Source organism: Bubalus kerabau, chromosome 8 (assembly GCF_029407905.1).
Source record: "Bubalus kerabau isolate K-KA32 ecotype Philippines breed swamp buffalo chromosome 8, PCC_UOA_SB_1v2, whole genome shotgun sequence".
Classification (NCBI taxonomy): Eukaryota; Metazoa; Chordata; class Mammalia; order Artiodactyla; family Bovidae; genus Bubalus; species Bubalus kerabau.
Genome location: NC_073631.1, coordinates 99153401 through 99169279, shown reverse-complemented (window position 1 = coordinate 99169279; position 15879 = coordinate 99153401). Strand labels below are relative to the sequence as shown.

The window sequence follows — 15879 nt, the reverse complement described above, 5'->3', positions numbered from 1 at the left end:
GGCAGCAGAGAAAGCAGGGTACAGCGGGGAACTGGGAGAGGGACAGACAGGGGTGTGGGGCCAGAAACGTGAAGAGAGGGCTGTAGAACAGAAGTGGGAAAGAACAAGAAGGGGAGCAGAAGAGAATCAAGACAGAGAAGTGGAAAGCAGAGGAGAGACAGAGGCCATGGGAGGCCAGGCTCAGCACATGTGGGGTCCTCCCAGCACGGCTCTCCTCCATGTGCAGGAGTGCGCTGGGGAGCCCCTCTTCTCGCTGTTCTGCGCTATCAAGCAGCAGATGGAGAAGGGGCCCATCGATGCCATCACGGGTGAGGCCCGCTACTCTCTGAGTGAGGACAAGCTCATCCGCCAGCAGATCGACTACAAGACCCTGGTAAGCCAGCCTCCCGGCTCCTCCCCGTGACTCTGATCCCACCCTGGTCCTGTGCAGCCCCTGCCCAGCCCAGGGGATGCTGGGAATGCTGACAAGCCACCTCTCGGGTCCCCACTACACAGGGCCAGCCTGGCCTTCCCCCTGTGCATGGCACCACCCCGACTTCCTCATCCCAACACACCAGGGGACCAGTGTCTCAGACGTATCTGAGCAACAGCCAGAGACCAACAACTTCCAGGCTGGTAACCTGGATTGTAAGGTGGTAACCCCTTGCCAAAAGCTGGCTGAGTATGAGCCCAAGGAATGACACTTTCTTAACAGTTCTCCCAGTGGAGAACCCACACTTTGCAGATCAGTTCCAAATAGTAGCAGGTAGCGTATGAAGAGGGGGAAGCCAAAAATGGTTGCTCATGGTCCTGAAGCCCACACTTGCATGACTCAGGCTGTAGGATAGGATGCTCGGCTGATCTGTTTAAGGTGTGTGTCCAGGGAACAGGTGAATACCTGTATCCACCCTCAGTCAAGCTTATACTCCCTTTCCTGCTAGAAACAGTTATCCCCACAAAGCTCAGCACTTAGGAGCACGTGGTTTGGAACCAGGCAGACCTGGATTGGAGCCCTGATTCCTTCTGGCCAGCTGGGAGATTTGGGGCATGACTCTTAAAAAAAAAATCTGAGTTTGGGGTTTTTAACTGAAAAAGTAGGATAATAATAAAACAGGGATAATTGCACTATTTACTTCCCAGAGCTGTCCAGAAGATGGAGTGTGATCAGGTGTACAAAACCCTGAGCCCAGGGTCAAGGCTCCCCATTGCTGGCTCATGTGAGTCCTGCTCCTCTTTCCCCCCGACTGTCTGCTGGTGCCCACTCTCTTTCCAGGCCAGGGAGCTCACTCTTGGGCTTTTCTGGGAGAGAGCTCTGATCTCCCACCAGGCCTTCTCCAGGAAAGAGGAAAGAAGGTAGAAGAAGTGAGTGAAAGTCGCTCAGTTGTGTCCAACTCTTTGCGACCCCATGGACTATACAGTCCTTGGAATTCTCCAGGCCAGAACACTGGAGTGGGTAGCCTTTGCCTTCTCCAGGGGATCTTCCCAACCCAGGGATCAAGCCCGGGTCTCCCTCATTGCAAGCAGATTCTTTACCAGCTGAGCCACAAGGGAAGCCCAGAGTGAGAAAATGAGACAAAAAATAGCTGTGGAGCGTGGCACATGGAGGGAGCACAAGAATGGAGGTGGAAGAGACAGAAATGGACAGAGAATGTTGTTCAGTCACTAAGTACAATTCTTTGTGACCCCATGGACTGCAATAGGCCAGGCTTCCCTGCCCTTTACTATATCCTGGAGTTTGCTCAAATTCATGTCAAACTGAGTCAGTGATGCCATCCAACCATCTTATCCTCTGTCACCCCCTTCTCCTCTTGCCCTCAATCTTTCCCAGCATCAGGGTCTTTTCCAGTGAGTCAGTTCTTCTCTTCAGGTGGCCAAAGTTTTGGAGCTTCAGCATCAGTTCTTCCAATGAGTATTCAGGGTTGATTTCCTTTAGGATTGACTGGTTTTATCTCCTAGTTGTCCAAGGGACTCTCAAGAGTCTTCTCCAGCACCACAATTCTAAAACATCAATTCTTTAGTGCTCAGCTCACGTCCAGTTGGACCATTAAGAAGGACAGAGAATAGACGAGTTTAAAATGCACTTATCAGGAGATGAGATACACAACAGCCTGAGGAAAGGCAGAACTGAGCAGAAGCCTTGAGCTGAGGACAAATCCCAGACCCTGAAGCCAGCTGGGGAGATCTCCTGGCCACTCTGAACACAGCTGGTCCTGCTGGCTGGCAGTGATGCAACCATATGCACCTGTCCCACTCCATCCTCGGAGGGCCATCCTGCTGGGGATCCCAGCAGGCATCTCAATGGATCTGCCAGGATTGGCTCAGTTGACAAGGCTTCGAGGCAGCCATATCTGCGTGAGGACTCAGCTTCCTTACTGTCGTGGTCTGCTACAGGGGAGAGTTAGAGTCTCTGATTAACATGGGAAAGGGAAAAGAGAAAAAAACTTCCAAAAATAGATACCTGAATAGATTTCTTAATGAGCTAGAAAAACTACTGTTGAAATGTCTCCTGCCTGGTCTCTCCCTCTCAGCTCCCTTTCTTTCCCATCTCATCAGCAGTTCCCCAATATTGATGCCAACGCAATGAGTTATAATAACACTGTGTCCCCAAATTGCAGCATCCTTTATACCAGAGGCCAAACTATTAGCACAACCAGCTCGGTTGCAGATGACTTGACTTCAAGAGATTGTGAGGAAATTGGAGTGGGTCAGGGAAGCGCATCCACTGAGGTAGAAACACTTGGGGAAGAGGCACCGTGAGGGAAGGAGAAGGAAATTGCAACTGTCTTGCCTGGAGAAAAAAATGGCTGCTGGGAGATTTAATAGCCACCCTCAGGCCTGTGAGAGGAAACCCCCTCCTGTGGAAGGGGGAGCAGCCTGGTCATTGGTGAGGAGGGGTCAGGAAGAAAGTGTGTTAGCAGCAGATAGGGCTGACCTGAGAATCGAGATGAAGGGGTCAAATAAAGTCCAGGCCATCCTAGAATTCAGCGTGACTGGAGGAGCCCAGGGCACTGTGGTCCAGCTGATGGTAACCTTGTGCTAGGCGGGAGTGAGACAGGTGCTGAGAGGCTCAGCAAGCGTCAATTGACAGTCAGATGCTCCTCCTCTATGCTGAGTGATGAATTAGATTGAACCTAGACTAGCATGCCTAGGACCCTGCTACTGGGAGTGCCCAAGAGCATAGCTGGGAGCCCGCTAGAGTGCTAAGTGCTCACTTGGGAGCCTGTCTGAAAGCAGAGTCTTAGGCCTGGTCCTCCACCTCCCAAGTCAGAATCTGCATTTTAACACAACCCTTTAGTAATGTGGGCTTCCCTGGTGGGTCAGATGGTAAAGAATCTGCTGGCAATGCAGGAGACCTGGGTTTGATCCCTGGGTCAGGCAGATCTCCTGGAGAAGGGAACAGCTACCCACTCCAGGATCTGGTGTGGAAAATTCCATAGACAGAGGAGCCTGGTGGGCTACAGCCCACGGGGTCGTAAAGAGTCAGACACAACTGAGCAACTAACACTTTATAACTATTTTAGTGATCCTAGTCACAGGAGTGTTTGAGAAGCAATGACCTAGCAGAACAGACCCCAGGCAGTTTGCTCTGAAATAGCCCAGAGGCATGGACATGGGGAAAGGATCTTCCCGGGGAGCTGGGGCTTGGCCTGTGACTGGGAACCCTGTCCCTCGATGGGACCACTACTGCCTCTCTAGATGCCCTGAAGCACTCCACAAAGCTGTTCCTGTGGGGCCACCATGAACTCCAGGGGCAAGCAGAAATGTTGAGATGGGGCGGGGCAGGGGTGGGGGGGTGTGGGCACAAACTCAGGTGGCAGCCTCTGCCTCTTGGTATCACAGCCCGGATAAAGCTGTGATGCTGCCTGGGAAGATCAACTTCCCTCCTCCCACGTGGCCCGGAGCACAGGAGCCCAGGGCAGCACAGAGCAGCGCAGATGGCCAGGCTGTGCTTGACCACTGAGGGGGCCCGGAGTGGGGCCCAGAAGGCTCTTGGAAGGGAATGGTTTGGAGAGCGCACGCAGGAGGAGTGCGTGGTCCAGAGTTCCTTTGACTGTTGTTTTCAATTTAAGACATTTTGAGGGTGAGAGTTTGGTTTTATAGATTTAGGAGGTTTCCTTCTTCTTAATGGAATAAGCATGTTCTGGTTTGAGCTCACAGCAGTCTGGTCGCTAATGAAAGGCAGGCGTCCAGGGGCCAGGGCTCTGATTGCAGCCACATGGAGCAGGAGGTGGGTGGGGGGTGGAAGGCCGTTGTCTGAATCTGTGAACCAGACATGCAGTTGGGAAATGGTCGCGGGAGGTGGGGTGGGGGGGTGGGTATGCAGTGAAAGTTCTAAGATGGAAACTCACAAAGGGCACAGGGCGCAGGGTCAGGCAGAGGGTGCAGGAGCCTGGATTGGCAGGGCCACTTGACAGCACCTATGATCCAGAGCACGCAGCCCGAGCAGCTGTGGCTCCCCCCCTGCCCACCCCCCGAGAAGGATTCCGCAGTCTCACCATGTAGAGAGAGCCCACGCTGAGAACAGCAAGAGACTCAAAGCTGTTAGAAATGGTCCAGAACATTTTAAAGGAAAAAGTATAGCTTGGTGATTTAGGCAGAGTCTTGGCTTACCCGACTAGTTCCAAAAAGAGAACTTGAAGTCCTGGGCTGGAGTGGCCTCCTCCCCCAACACCAGGTCGGAGCCAGGACGGGCTTGCGGGTGGCCTGAACCTGCAGTTTTTAGAGGGCATCTTTTTATTTTTTAAAGATCACATTAAGCTTCTTACAGATTCTCCAACCTCCAGTCAGCCTGGAACCCGCACAAAAATCAAAGCATATGAAATCTTTGGAGAAAGGAGACAGCTTCCCATTAAAGTGTGAGAGACAGAGTGATGAGAAAGACAGACTGACACGCAGGGATGGGGGCGGGTCTCAGGGGTGGGTGAGGGTCTGGGTATACATGGAGGTGGTGCCCAGTGCATGTGTGTGAGACAGTGGGGCATGCAGTAGCGTCCATTCTCAGACACATGGCCCCTCGCTGCCTCCTCCTGCTTGGACATTGCTCCCTCTGATAAATCAGGGTTTTAATGGAGTCTTTTGTGGCGAGGAATTAAATCACAGCTCCTACTCCGGCAGTGATGCTGAAGTGGTACCTTCCTGTTGCTTGTGCGGACGGGAAGGGAAGAGGGCTTAGCTGGGGTCACCCTACCCTACTCCAGTCCAACCCGCAGAGATGGGAGCCCTTCAGGAGAGGACCTCGGGCTGCTGCTGGCATCCCTGGGACCTCCATGCTGCCCTCCCCACGTGCCTCCTCTCTCCACTCTACCAGGTCCTGAGCTGTGTCAACCCCGACAACGCCAACAGTCCCGAGGTCCCAGTGAAGATCCTCAACTGCGACACCATTACTCAGGTCAAGGAGAAGATTCTGGATGCCATCTTCAAGAACGTGCCCTGCTCCCACCGGCCCAAAGCTGCAGACATGGACCTAGGTGAGTAAGCAGCCCACCCTGGAGGCTGTCCTGTGACTGGTCAGAAGCCCTTCCTACCCACCAGTGGAGCCCAGGTGCACAGAACAGGTACGCATGGCCCCCAGGAGCCCAGGGGCTGCTTCTTCATGGCCACTTAGTGAGAAATAAGCAGAGAGGGGACCACAGTCTGCAGGTGATCTGACTGCCTCTGGGGTCTTGTGAGCAGCTGAGGGGTGGCAGTGGAGGCGTCATGTCTGCAGCAAAGAGAATTTAGTCTGAATCCGCGTGGCCCAAGGTCTTGCCACCACCTTCTCTGTGCCCCCAGGCCTTTCCCTTTGCCTCTGTGCTGTGCCTCTAATTTTTGCTGACTACCGAAAGCAGGAGGGATCTGGGTCAGTGATGGAGGAAGGACAGAGAAAAATGAGATGTGACAGCCTACTGTGGAGCAGGGTGGCATTTTATTTGAATGCTTCATGGGCAGATCGCATAGCCCATATAAACAAGGGCTTGCCACTTAGGGCCGGCTGAACTTAGATCCAGCTACAGCTTGCCTGAGTGCTTAATAAGACACTCAGCAACCTGGGGAAATCCTAGTGGGGAGCCCCAGGCTCCAAAGAGGCCAGGGCTGAAGAGAGGCAGTTTGGCATCATGGATCAGCATCACACCTGCCTGAGTTTGGGTCCTGGTTCCACTGAGTTCTGTGTAAGCTTGGTCTAGTTACTTAACCTTTCTGTGCCTTAGTTTCCTTGCCTATACAATGGAGATAAATAATAGTGCCTGCCTCATTGTAAGAATGAAAGGAGAGAATGCATATAGAAGCCTTTAATGCACTGCCTGGTACATAGTACCTCCTAGGAAGCATTGGCCACTATTATTTCTGATTATGAAGATAATACTGGTGAGGAAATGGTATGTGTCTGTTGATCCTGGGCATGGAGGGAAAGGTGTTTAGGTGTGTACATGGTTGAGTCTGGAAATTCATGGCAACATAGAGGGGAGAAGACCTCCAGAGGCCCCTAATGCATCCATCTGGCCTCTAAGCTGGCTTCAGCTAAGCCATCCAAGGCAGATGGGCATCTGTGCTATTTTCTAAAATCCACGGGGAATTTTTATCCCCTCCCACTGCCTCACCACCCCCCCCCACACACACACACCAAATTCTGATGCCTAAAGACTCAGGATCAGAAAGTTCACTCACCTCAATTCTTACTGCTTCCCTCCCCCCTGCCCCACCTCTCCTCTTGGTTGGCTCTTGGCAGGATGTGTTTGGCCCTGTGCCTGGAACTTGGCAGCCCAGAGGGACAGACTGACCGAGCACATTCTCCCCCTCCCTTTGGAGCTGTCTCTGTATGTTTCTGGGACAAGGAGGAAGTATCTGTGAGATCCTCAGGGTAGAGGGTACCAGACGAGTGTGTCCCCAGCACTGGCCCCTTGAGTTGGAGTGGCCATTTGTGTCTGTGTTGGGGGGAGTCTACCACCAGGAAGATCCCACAGACTGATGGAGTCAAAGGCTCAGTTATAGAACCAGTGAGAGAGAAGATAGTGCCAGGGAAGGAAGACCCCCATGTCCCTAAGTGGGCTGATCAACCATGGGTCTGCCAGGGAGAACTGAGTTTACTACGGTCACCAGGTAGTACTCACCATGCCTTTTATCCATCTGTGAGAGCCATGGCTTGTCAAAGTCCTCATCTGCAATATGGGTGGGAGGAGAGCCCTGGCCTAGCAGGACCAAGAGGAGGAACTATTACAAGAACCTTTATCTTCATGCTGGAAGGTGAGTTTCAAAAGCTTGTGCCTTAGTTTAGAACATGGCAAGAGCTCACTGGGTGGGTGCATACAGAACTGTGTACTTCTGGTGCTTGGGAATGGGCTGACCTCCCATGGGGAAGAGAGACCATGTCAAGGCTGGTAGATAGATATTGTTCAGGATCAACTGTCCCCACCTGGAAACCACACACCCAGAACTTAGGAGGGGGAGGAACTGCTTTTAACTTTAGAACATTTGTCGGGTGCAAGTCCAGCAAAGCAGATTTTGATGAAAGGATGTAATGAATCTGGAATGGAGGCAGCAGTATCCAAAGCAGCTATGGCCACTTCCTGCCATCCACTTCCTGCCATCCACTTCCTGCTGTCTACTTCCTGCCATCCACTTCCTGCTGTCCACTTCCTGCCATCCACCATGAGTGAAGGAAGCCTGAGGGCTATGCAGCAAACAGGGCCCTCCCAAGAGTTGCTACTCTCTCAAGCTAGAGGCTGCTCAGGCCAGGGGCATGGTGTTCACCAGGTCCCAAGAGGGCAAAGGAGCCATCTTTCTCATCACAGGAGCTGCTGGGGAGGATGCAGGATCGCTGGATGGATAAGGCCTCACAGAAGGCAGGGTAAAGGGGAGAAACCAAAGGAAGGAGACAACTTGAGCATCTGGCGCCTTGTCTTCCTGGGGAAGTGGCATCATATTGAACTTCTCACAAAGGCCTCCCTGATGGATGCTCTTCTGAGGAATTTCCTTCTTTTCTATTAAATGAAGGGTCTGGAGCTGTCCCGGCAACTCTGGTCTTCTTTCTACCAAAGCTAGATTCCATAACAAATAAAATAGGGCCTCCTCAGAGGCCCAAATGCTTCTTCCATAAGATTTGCTCCCACTCAGTTGCATGGCCCCCATGGGGAGAGAGAGGCAAGGCAAGTTTCTCCCATTGTGTAGGTGAAAGTGCCTTGAAAGCCTGAAAGCAGTTTACAAATATAAGGTGAGATTGTTATCAAAAATTCATCTGTGCCAAAGGGACATATGGGCTTCCCTGGTGGCTCAGCGGTAAAGAATCTGCCTGCTATGCAGGAGATGCAGGCAGGAGACATGAGTGTGATCCCTGGGTTGGGAAGATCCCCTGGATAAAGGAAATGGCAACCTTCTCCAGTATTCTTGCCTGGAAAATCTCAATCCATGGGGTCATAAAAGAGTCAGACACAACTGGACAACTAAATAACAACAGCAACAAAGGGACACATAGCATGTAGGCACAGAGAAGTCTCTGAGGCACATGCATTGGAGGCAAGACAGCCAAGCATAACCCTCCACTTCATTTCCCTCCATGCTACCTCTTTCCATAGCTGAGGGCATTGGGCAAAGACTGCCCTCCCCCTCCTGGCAAGGCATGGACATCTGTCCCAGGCCAGCTTAGAAGGAAACAAAGACATTTTAAGCCACCTCTGTAATTATCCTAAGTACATCCAGCCCCAACTCCTTCCCCGGCCTTTCATCATCACTGTGGCGCCTGGCCTGGCCTAGTCCCCCATCCCCAACACTTCTGTTCATTGTTCCTGGGACTGAAGCTCTCCTACCCTGCCCACTCCACCAGCTTCTCCAGGCATTGAGGAGCCAAGATGGGGAACTGTATTAGCCAATGTTCTCCAGAGAAACAGAACCAATGGGATGGGATATGTTTATATAGAGAAATGCTTATTTGAAGGAATTGGTTTATGCAGTTATGGAGGATTTCATTAATAATGGACCAGGAGGAATCTGTTTGGGCCGGGATAATGGAATACCATAGCCTGCTTGACTTATAAACAAAAGAAAATAATTTCTCACAATTCTGGCAGCTAAGAAGTCCAAGATCAAGGTGTCAGCAGATTTAGTATCCAGTGAGAACCCACTTCCTGGTTCATAGGTGGCCATCTTCTTATTGGGACTATATGTGACAGAAAGTGGGCAAGAAAACATGTGCTCAGTCGCTCAATCATGTCCAACTCTTTGTAGCCCCATGAACTGTAGCCTGCCAGGCTCCTCTGTTCATGGGATTTTCCAGGCAAGAGTACTGGAGTGGGTTGCCATTTTCTTCTCCAGGGAGCATTCTGGGATCCTCTTTACAAGGACACTAATCCCATTCATGAGGGCTCCACCCTTATGACCTCAGGCACCCTCCCAAAGGCCCCACTTCTAAATGCCATCTCCTTGAGGGTTAGGAGTCAACATATGAATTCTGGGGGGATACAAACATTCAGTGTCTAGCATGAAGGCTGTTAAGTCCAAAATCTATAGGGAAAGCCAGCAGCTTGAGACCCAGGGAAGAGCCATGTTACAGTTCAAGTCCAAAGGCATCTGCTGCAGAAGTCCCCCCTGCTCAGGGGAGGTCAATCTTTTGCTCTACTCAGGCCTTCGCCTAATTAGAAGAGGTCCACCTACATTATGGAGGGCAATTCACTTTACTCAAAGCCAACCAATTTAAATATTAATGTCATCCAAAAACACCCTCACAGAAACAGCCAGAATAATTTTTAACCAGCTTTCTGGGTGGGCACTGTGGCCCAGACAAGTTGACATATGATAGAACTAACCATTGTAAGAGTCAAAGCGAAGGACACAGAACCTGCCTTTGTTTCAGTCTCTTGGAATCTAGGGAAGGGAAGATATCTCAGGGCAGGAGTTAAGGACTATGCTGGGGCAAGTGGGCCTTGGGAGCTTTGAAAGCACAGTGCTAGGGCTCCCCGCTTTGTTATATGTGAGGCTGTCCTCGCCAAGTTGATGCCCCTTTCCACCCACAGGTATTGGTTATAGGTACTCCCTTATGCTGGACTTCAGTGGTGGCTCAGTGATAAAGAATCTGCCTACCAATGTAGGATCCCTGGGTCAGGAAGATCTCCTGGAGAGGTCATGGCAACCTGCTCCAGTATTCTTGCTGGGAAATCCCATGGACAGAGGATCCTGGTGGGCTACCAACCATGGGGTCACAGAGTCAGACACGACTCAGTGACCAAATAAACCACAACCCTGTTACACCACCAAACTCCTCAACCAGCATCTCATAAAAGCCTGCCCTGGGGAAATGCCCAGTGCAGAGGGAGCCATACGGCTAGGAGTTCCTCACTTCTTTGCACAGCAGAAGGAGGCTGGACACTGCTCTGTCTGAGCCAAGGGACTCTTTGTCTCCTCTCTTCATTCCCCAGAGGACATAATTGATGCAATTCTGTTCCACTGCACAGGAGGAGACTCTGTAGCTCAGAGAGGCACAGAGCCTGGGCCGTGGTCACACAGCAGGAAGTGAAGAGAACAACCATTCCCTTCCCTCACAAGCTCCTCCACAGGCCATGACCTCCCAGTTCCTCTGGTTTAATGCAAATGCCCCATCAATAGCCCCGGAACTCCGCCACCCCTTCTGTCTGAAAGGGTATATTTTTTCAAATAACTAATCCCTGTATGCAACAAAAAGATACACTATCTTCTGAGTGAAATATAAAGAGTTCACAGCAGCTGTCGCCCCAGTTTGCATTTTTCGCTGCACCTGATGCGAAGGACAGATAACGATAATGGGATTTTTTTTTTCTTTTTTATTTCACCTCCTTCTCTCCCTTGAAGGTGGAAGTATAACAAATTGGATTGTGAGTGTGTCTGTCCTTTGTGCTTGGAGACTGGAGTAGGGCAGGGGGCTGCAGGCCGAGCTGTGAAGAGCTCAGAGCCAGCAATTTTCCCTTGGTGATATACATATGAATACCTGGGTCACCTTTCCTACCTGAGTCACCTTTCCTCCTTCCAGCCACCCATCTCTTGCCTCTTAACTCTTCTTCGACACAGCACAGCATGGCACACCACCCTGGAGCACCACCAGAGCCTCCATATTATTCCGTGTTCAAGAAGATCCATTAAGCTCTAGCTCACCTCTCTTAAATCAAGTAGCGGAGCACAGCCCACTTTTTCCTTTAGCTCTCCAGACTTCCCCAAAGCGGCAACTAGCTGGTGCACCACACTTTACAGTTTGCAAAGACCTAGGGCTTGAAAGTAGATGGCACTGTTCGATTTAGGGATTTCTTCTTTTAAACACCACATTTCCTAGTTCACTTATTTTATATTTTAGAATTTGCTCTCACCATAAAATTATTCCTCTTTTAACAAATCATATTTAGATGCCCTCCCCCAATTCCTGAGTCAATTTCCCAACTATTTGCATTGGCACTGATTCTCTTCTGGCCTCTCCCCCCTCTTCTCCGAAGCTGCTCCCTGCCACAGTTCGGAGTGGCTGGGTGCCGAGGGCATCCAGGCTCCCTGCCAGGTGTTCTCCTTGGGGCTCACCTGCAGACAGGTGTGCAGCAGTAGAGTTGTGTCTCCTCTTCTAGCCTTCTGCTCGGGACCCTGGTTTGGGAGGTAGAGAGGGCCCTGTGCATGCTGGCGTGTGCACCTGCTGAGATCCTGCTCAGCACCCGGCAGGGAAGAAAGGCAGCCTGGAGTGGGAGTGCAGGCAGCTAGTTCTGAAGTTGGTTCCCTGTGGATCAGAAGGGTTGACTCAGCCAGTTCTAACCAGCCTGGTGGGCACCTCCTTCATCCCTCTAGCTCACCCCCTCCTAAAGCTTCCTGTGATGGGTCTGAGGAGAGAGGCTGATGCAAAGCTTGGACTAGGGGCCAGGGCAGGCAGAGTTTGGTGGCTGCAGAGCCTTAGGGGGTGAAATGAGGTACTTGTGTGAATATGTGTGTGCGTGTGTGCATGTGTGTGACTATGCATGTGTGTGCATGCACATACGGGTGCACCCGTCTGCATGCACACTATGATGCCCTGAGCTAGTGGGTGGATTGTGCTTCCCAGGGGGGTTTCCCTCTCTGAGTGATACCTGCTGGTGGGTAGGGGACCTTCCAGGAGCCAGACCAGTGATGTACTGGGTGCCAGTGTTTCCTCCAGGGTTGGCCTGCAGATAAACCCCTCCTTCCTCTACACCTCAGCTCCCTACTATTCCTCCAGACACCTCTCAGAAATGTGGGGGCATCCCATTGCTGCTCCCACCCCTTCTTCTCCAAGAACCTCCAGGTACCATCCTATCTCCTGAGCATCCCACCCCACCCCACCCCCGCCTTTGGCCAGGTCCTCCCCTTCTTGGGCAGGGCTCCCCCACTCCTTTATCATCCACCCCCGTGTCTGGTTTTCCAGCTCAACCCTAGATGCCTTAGATACTAGACTAAGATGTTAGTAAAGTAATGGTATTCCAGACCTTTCTTAACTCAGTTCCAAACTTCCTTCCTTCCCACAAGGACTCATCCTCATGAATCCCTAAGAAGTGTCACACGAGTGGCACCTGTGGACCAGAACCTCCCCGACCCCCAGATACTCCTCTACCCTCCCCTTTTCTGGGCCTGTGTGCCTGTGTTTTCCTGCATAACCTTCCACACAGAGGCCTTCAGGGGCCAGGGCTTTCGTGTTAGGAAGTTTTCTTTTTCACCCGTGTAATGTCCTGCCGGCACAGTGCCTAGCACACCGTGGGCACTCAGTTTTGAGTGAGTGAGGTTAGAGCTCTAAGACTTTCCGGATGTGGATTCTCACCATGGTGGCCGTAGGAGATGCCTCCTGTGTCCTAGTCTGGGGGGAGCAGGGAGATGACCTGGTCCAGCGTGGGCAGGGTGATGAGTCCCTGTCTCGGGATTCACTGGGACCATCACCGAGCTCACATCATTTGGTGCCTTGAGGCATTTTCCAGTCTCACTGTGCCCCGTGGGCAGGCGAAGCTGTCCAGGCAGCTGGGCATTCATCCAGAGGACACTGGCCCTTGGCCCAGCTGTCACTTTGCCCCCCAGCTGTTCTAACAGGGTCACCTGGTACACAGCAAGGTGTGGACACAAAAGAGAGATATTTTTAGTGCTGTTTTCATAGGCAAGACAGAAGGAGCCTATTTGGTGGAAAGAATGCTGAACCTGGGATGAGGAGACCTGGATACTGTTGATTTCCATTACTGTTATTAGGACTAAGCCTGTGTTGAATATGCAGAAGTACCCAGAGCACAAAATTAGATATGCCCTTGCTTGGGGGCCTCGTGACCTGACCAGCCGCCCACACTGCCAAGGACACCAGACCTGAAGACTGCAGGTCTGCCTCGCCCTCAACTGGCCCACCCCGCCCTTGGGGCTCTCTACCACTGGGTAGGGATGAGGGTTCACGAAGCCAGCCATGCAGTTTGTGGGCTGGACTCTTCCTGGAACAGAGGGAAGCCAGCAGCTTTGATCTTTGACCTTGGCTGTTCCTGGTCCAAATGTGAGCTCCATGGCCCCTACCTCTGTCAAGAGCAGGTCTTGAAGGAGCACAGGAGCATTCCAGAAAGCGGAGCCTACCCTGTTTGATTTTCCTGAGATACCCCATGGTGAGTCTGGGGAAAGAGAGGCCCTAGCTGGCTTGGATATGGGGTTTCAGAAAAGGAAGGAAAAGAGTGACATGGAAATGACATGTGTTCAGGCCACAGGTGAGCTTGAGGACCCTGGGCAGAGAAGAGTGAGATTGAGGGATGGGTTTAGCCCACTTATGTCACTTGGTGCCAGGGACTCCCTGCCCTCATGTTACACCCACACTTCTCCATTCCGGGTCAGCTGGGCAGGCCACACATGGCCTCTCTTCTTTCCTGCATGTCCCAGGGATGAAGCTGCCAACACCAGGCTCCCGTATTTCTTGGGTTCATTCTTCAGGATTGGTTTGGAGATGGAACAGAGGTTTTCACTTTTTCACCTTTCTGATATTTCAGGGAAAAAAGCTCATAGCATCTTTCCTGTAGGAGGAGAATAAAATAACAGGCTTGAGAGATCTAAAAGAGCTTCCCTCGTGGCTCAAATGGTAAAGAGTCTGCCTGCAATGCAGGAGACCTAGGTCCTTGGTCGGGATCTCCTGGAGAAGGGACTGGCTCCCCACTCCAGTATTCTTGCCTGGAGAATTCCACGGACAGAGAAGCCTGGTGGGCTACAGTCCATGGGGTCACAAAGAGGTAGGACACGACTGAGCGACTGACACTTCACTTCACTCGAGAGATCTGAAAGCAGGACTAAGTGTTCTCCAGCTTTCTATCATCATATTGGCCTTTGGAGGAACATTCTTAACTTTTTTAGATAATTCCCAAAAAGACAATAGTCATTGCCTCCCTGCTGCCCGCTGGCACCCCACCAGAGGCAGGGGCCGGGGCTGGCAGGACCAATGGACAGGACACCTCTTCTGACAGCCCCTAAACGTGTGACTAAGCACTGATATCAGTGATGAGCAGGCTTCCTGCTGCCCTTGACCATCCTGCTGCCCACTGCATATCATCACTGACCACAAGCCTCAGCCAGTGTGGAAGGCGTGTAACCCCATCCGCATGGACTTGATTTTGTGGAGGTGGAAATGCTGTGTCCCACTGGGATTCCTGGAGCTCAGAGACTGGAGTTGAGGGGAGGCAGCTACCCACCAGCATCCCAGTGTGGCCACAGCCCAAGTTCCAGTCCAGCCATCACTGTCCACACCCCCAACACTTGAGTGGCTCACACACGTGGTGGGCACCACGCTACAGAGCTCCAAGTTGCAGTGACCTCCAGGTCTGCCTTTCCAACCCGCTTCTTTAATTTCCCAGTTGTAAAACTGGAAGAACGAGTGATAATCATTCCAGAGAACTTTCACTTTGGCGGTGAATGTGCCCAGCTGAGCTTCTGGAGGCCAGCTCTACCTTTGTCCCAGGTTCTAATAGCTCAGCTCACAGGTGACCTGTAGCTGGCTGTCTGCCCACCATGGAGCAGCAACCCACGGGTAGAAAATCCTTTCACTGCTTGGAAAATAAGCCACCGTTACTCAGTCACTTACTCTTTCTCCTCTTTCATCTATTCATTTATTTCACTCTTTTCACTTATGTATTATTCATGTAATAAATACTCATCAGGTACTTACTGTGTCCCACGTGCTGGGCTAGCCCTGCTGCTGGGCATCTGGTGGCATCAGTTTTGTACTCCCAAGGACAAGCCATCATCCCTTGGCTGCCCTGAGTGGAGGGAGGATGGCCGCACTCTGCCCTACATTTTTTCAGTCGAGGGCAGAGAGGCAGACTGACTTGCATTTGCTTACATAATTGCTGGACACGATTCAGAGCCAGGGCTGCTGCATAGGGCCGCACAGGCTGCGCACTGCACAACTTCAGGGCAGTTGTATAGCGAGGAATTCTGCATCCGGCTCCAGAATTAAGTCACCAGCTGTCACTGCTCGGTCCTCCAGGTGGTTTGGTTTGTTCACATCCCCCTGAGAGGTGCTACAGAGCCATTGGCAAGGGAGGCAGTGCACACCAGCAAGCTGGCCCTCCGTGGGTACCTTCCCCCACTTAATCCTGGCCAGCTCCACGGCCTCTTCAGTGAAGCGCAGTCCTCCACCCTCGGGCCTGGCCAGGAGACTTAGTGTCCAGAGCTGGGCCCCTGTTCCTCCTCCGGCTCCCATGTGGGGCATGCGGAGCACTGCCTGCCTTCCGGGCCCCCACCCATGTGTTCTCCTCTGACTTAATGGCCTGGCACCATTCACGAGGCAAGAGGGGAGACCCACAAGGCTTTATCATTCAGGGCCATTTATCTTTGTGCAACTGGGACAGCGTGTGTCCCTGCCTTATCCTTGGCCCAGGCTGGTCTTCAGTTCAGTTCAGTCACTCAGTCCTGTCTGACTCTTTGCGACCCCATGGACTGCAGCACGCCACTGCAACCACTCAAAAAACA

General features: G+C 52.0%; 1 protein-coding gene across 1 annotated transcript in view; it reads left to right on the top strand.

Annotated features, from left to right (window-relative positions):
- PLXNA4 (plexin A4) overlaps positions 1–15879 on the top strand; it is a 475557-nt gene that overhangs the window by 438017 nt on the left and 21661 nt on the right. The window contains exons 24-25 of the mRNA XM_055590947.1: positions 227–373; positions 5288–5447. Of these exons, the coding sequence (XP_055446922.1) occupies positions 227–373; positions 5288–5447 (307 nt within the window). The remainder of the gene's footprint in view (positions 1–226; positions 374–5287; positions 5448–15879) is intronic.